We start from the raw sequence: 3,518 nt of genomic DNA, 5'->3' as shown, positions 1-3,518 counted from the left end.
GGCAGAGGAGCACAGAGAGGCAGAGGGGAGAGACGTCTGCTGGAGAGGTGAGTCAAAGGATGGAGTCATTTGTGATGGAGACAGTCTGATTAAAATTTTATGGGACTCAATATGGATATGAAATATGAAACATTTCAGTCACGGTACAACATATAAGACCTGTTTAACTTGAGCTTTTATTTAGGAGAGTCAAGGTTAGAAAGTGGAGAGAGCAAAGAGAGAGATATGTATATAAGTCAAATTAGCCTGACTCACATATTTTTGAGGGTTCTATTTTAATATTACTTCAATTCAAGTAATTTAGTAATATTTTTCAGGGCTTTAAATTGCAACCATTTTAGTCACATGCGTGCTCAAAATATAATGTTTGTAACTTCAAAATATTTGGGAGCAACAAATTACTGTGGAGCGGGAGCAGAAGTCATGATATTAGCAATTTACATTACAATTCAGTATGTTTTAATGTATCTTGAAGGGTGAGGCAGAAGGAGTGGCTGAGGGAGAAAAAGGTCAACAGGCAAGTTCAAGTCAGAGAGAGCAAGGAGAGACAGAGGAGCTGCAGCAAATAGATCGAGAGGCAGAGGAAGATCAAGTTATTACAGAGAGAGGAGAGCAAACAGGCCAAGAGAGGGAAAATGATGAAGCAGCTGCAGCAACTCATTCTACTACAGGGTTTGATTTAGGTGACAAAGACACAGGGCCCAGACAGGTGAAGCTGAAGAGCTATCCACATGATACTTTTGGTACACAGAAGCGAGCATTTAACCACAGCTGGTTTGAAAAGCACAACTGGTTAGAATATTCAGTCAACCAGAATGCAGCTTTCTGCTTCCCATGTAGAGTGTTTGGCAAAAACATCAAACATGATAGTTTGGTCAGTAACGGTTGCAAGAACTGGAAGAAAGCTTTAGTCATCTTTGGCAAGCATGAGATGGCACAAACACATAAGGACAGTGTTGTTACATGGAAAAGCTACCAGGGAACTAGCAAACAGGGAAACGTTGCACAGATGATAGCAACTGCAAATGTGAGTGAGATAGTCGAAAGAAGAGAGTATCTCAGACGAATTGTTGCAGTCACCTCTATGTTAGGGAGACAGGGACTCCCTTTTCGTGGTCATGATGAAGGTGAAGACAGCCCAAACAGAGGGAATTTTCTTGCGTGCATGGAGCTTTTGAAGGAGTTTGATCCTTTTCTTCAAAAACATAATCCCCCATCAAATGCACAGTATATCTCACCAACATCCCAGAATGACATGATTGACTGTTGTGCCCAGGAAGTTACTAGTGTCATTGTATCTGAAATGACAAAGTCTAAAGTCTATTCCATCATGGTGGATGAGGCAAGGGATAAAAAGGCAGAGCAGTTAGCTGTTTGTGTCAGGTACGTGTCAGAGGGGGCAGTGAAGGAGCGTTTCCTTGCACTTGCAGAGATAAAATCATTTGATGCCCAGTCCATTGCAAATGAGATTCAGCAGCAGATCCAAAACTATGGTCTTGCAGAGCTTAAGTGTGTAGCACAAACATATGATGGTGCAGCCGTTATGAGTGGCTCCACTGGAGGTGTACAAGCACATTTTAGAAGGCTCCATCCTGAGGCTATCTATGTGCATTGTTATGCTCATCAACTCAACCTGGTTTTGTGCAATACTTGCAAGGCTGTCCCAGAGGCCGTGGAGCTTTTCAGCTTGTTGGAGTGTGTGTATTCTTTCTTCAGCACCTCCCTAGTCAATCATCATAAGTTCATGGAGACTCAGGCAAAGCTTGGATTGACAAAAACTGAGCTTGTGCAACTTTCAAACACTCGCTGGGCATGTCAGTTGCGATCAATCAGTGCAGTTCTCGAGACATTGCCTGCCATTTTGGAGTGCCTATCTGCAATTGGATCCCCCATAGCTGTTGGTCTCAGAGCAAAGCTCTACAAGTTCTCAGCAGTCTATGCACTACTGATGTTTCAGTCGATTCTGTCTGTAACCGAAGGACTCCACAAATTCCTGCAGAAAGAGACTTTAGACCTGGCAGAAGCTTTTATCTGCAAACAAGCTGTGTGTGACACACTTAAGGGCAAACACTCAGATGCATTTGCTACAGAGCTGTATGAGAAAACCAAGGCCCTGTGTAACACCCACAGTATCCCTGAACCAGGTGCCAAGACAAGGCACAAACAGAGGAAAATGGAGGATTTTGTCCTGGAGGCAACTGTGGGTTCACGCACTGAATTGAACAACTCAGACACATTGAAAAGAGAGTTACTTTTCCCTTGTGTGGATCGGATGGTTGGCGAGCTTGATCAAAGATTTTGCAGTGTAGATGCAGGGCTGCTAAAAGGCGTCCAGGCATGCAGTCCTAAATCTGAGAACTTCTTGAGTGAACCACACTTGAATGAACTTGCAAAGCACTACAGACTTGACCTGAAAAAAGAGGAGGTTCTGGTGGCCAGAAACTTTCTTACCCGGAAAACAGAGGCTGGATGTCCACCCAAAAATATGTTGTCTGTGTACAACCTCCTTGATTCAGACATGTTTCCCTCTCTGAAGGCAACCATCCAAGTTGCCCTAACAGTGCCTGTCAGCAGCTGCTCGTGCGAACGGTCCTTTAGTGCACTGCGTCGGCTGCACTCCTGGCTGCGTCAAACAATGGGTCAGAAAAGACTTCACAGTCTTGCAGTCATGTCTATTGAAAAAGACACGCTTCAGCATCTGAGTCACAACAGAGTGATTGACCGATTTGCCACTCTTAAAAACAGACGTCATTCTTTGATGCTTCCACCCACCAAGTAACTGGTGATTGCAGCCAGAAAAATGTACTTTTTTATTTTCAGTTTTTTTCTTGTTATTGATGCAGCAAACACATTTCCTCTGTTTTTTTGTTGTACTGTATTATAAAGCAGACTGAAATAAAACAATAGATCTATTGGTGGCCTAGGATGTTTAATCTGTCCAAAAAAGTAGGAAAACAATTTCTCAGTCTTTGTTTTCTGTTTGTGAAATTTTGTGCTCATTCACTACGTTCGTTCATGTCGTGTGCATCTCTTGGGGGCTAAGCCCCCCCTGTCCTTAAAACCTAGTGACACCCCTGCACAAAACGGAGAAGTTATGACAAATCAGACTATAAGGCAAAAAGAAAGTGCAGCTTTATGGTTTCATGGACAAAAGAATTTCTGTGGCTGCAATATGACGAGCTAAATAACCAGGGCTGCACATAAGTGGTCCGCAGGTGCGCATTCGCTCTCAAAATAAAAAACACGCACAAGGGTTAGGGTTAAATTTAAAAACTGTACTTTTGAGTTAAAATATATATTTATAATTTTAATAAATGACAAATTAAAAAGGCATGAACATTTTTTTGTATCGAAAAAATATCGAACCGTGACACCAAAGTATCGAACCGAACCGAACCGTGAATTTTGTGTATCGTTGCACCCCTAATAAATAGAGATGTAAAACTAAAGATCATCGATGTTAATGAATGGGGGTTAATGAAGTTGGGCAAGCTGACATTTAATGACATGCTAGCTAC

General features: G+C 42.3%; 1 protein-coding gene across 1 annotated transcript; it reads left to right on the top strand.

The window, feature by feature from the left end:
• Positions 1-258: 258 nt before the first annotated feature.
• Positions 259-2,850, top strand: LOC146624499 (zinc finger MYM-type protein 1-like). The gene has a single exon (XM_085363972.1). It carries the CDS (start codon positions 932-934, stop codon positions 2,777-2,779), a length of 1,848 nt encoding a protein of 615 aa, XP_085220098.1. The 5' UTR covers positions 259-931; the 3' UTR covers positions 2,780-2,850.
• The last annotated feature ends 668 nt before the right edge of the window (positions 2,851-3,518 follow it).

The sequence above is a fragment of the Diplotaxodon limnothrissa genome, linkage group LG10 (assembly GCF_057381915.1).
Source record: "Diplotaxodon limnothrissa isolate DT_005_m linkage group LG10, D_limnothrissa_male_GT1.1, whole genome shotgun sequence".
Lineage (NCBI taxonomy): Eukaryota > Metazoa > Chordata > Actinopteri > Cichliformes > Cichlidae > Diplotaxodon > Diplotaxodon limnothrissa.
This window is presented reverse-complemented; position numbering and strand designations above follow the sequence as displayed.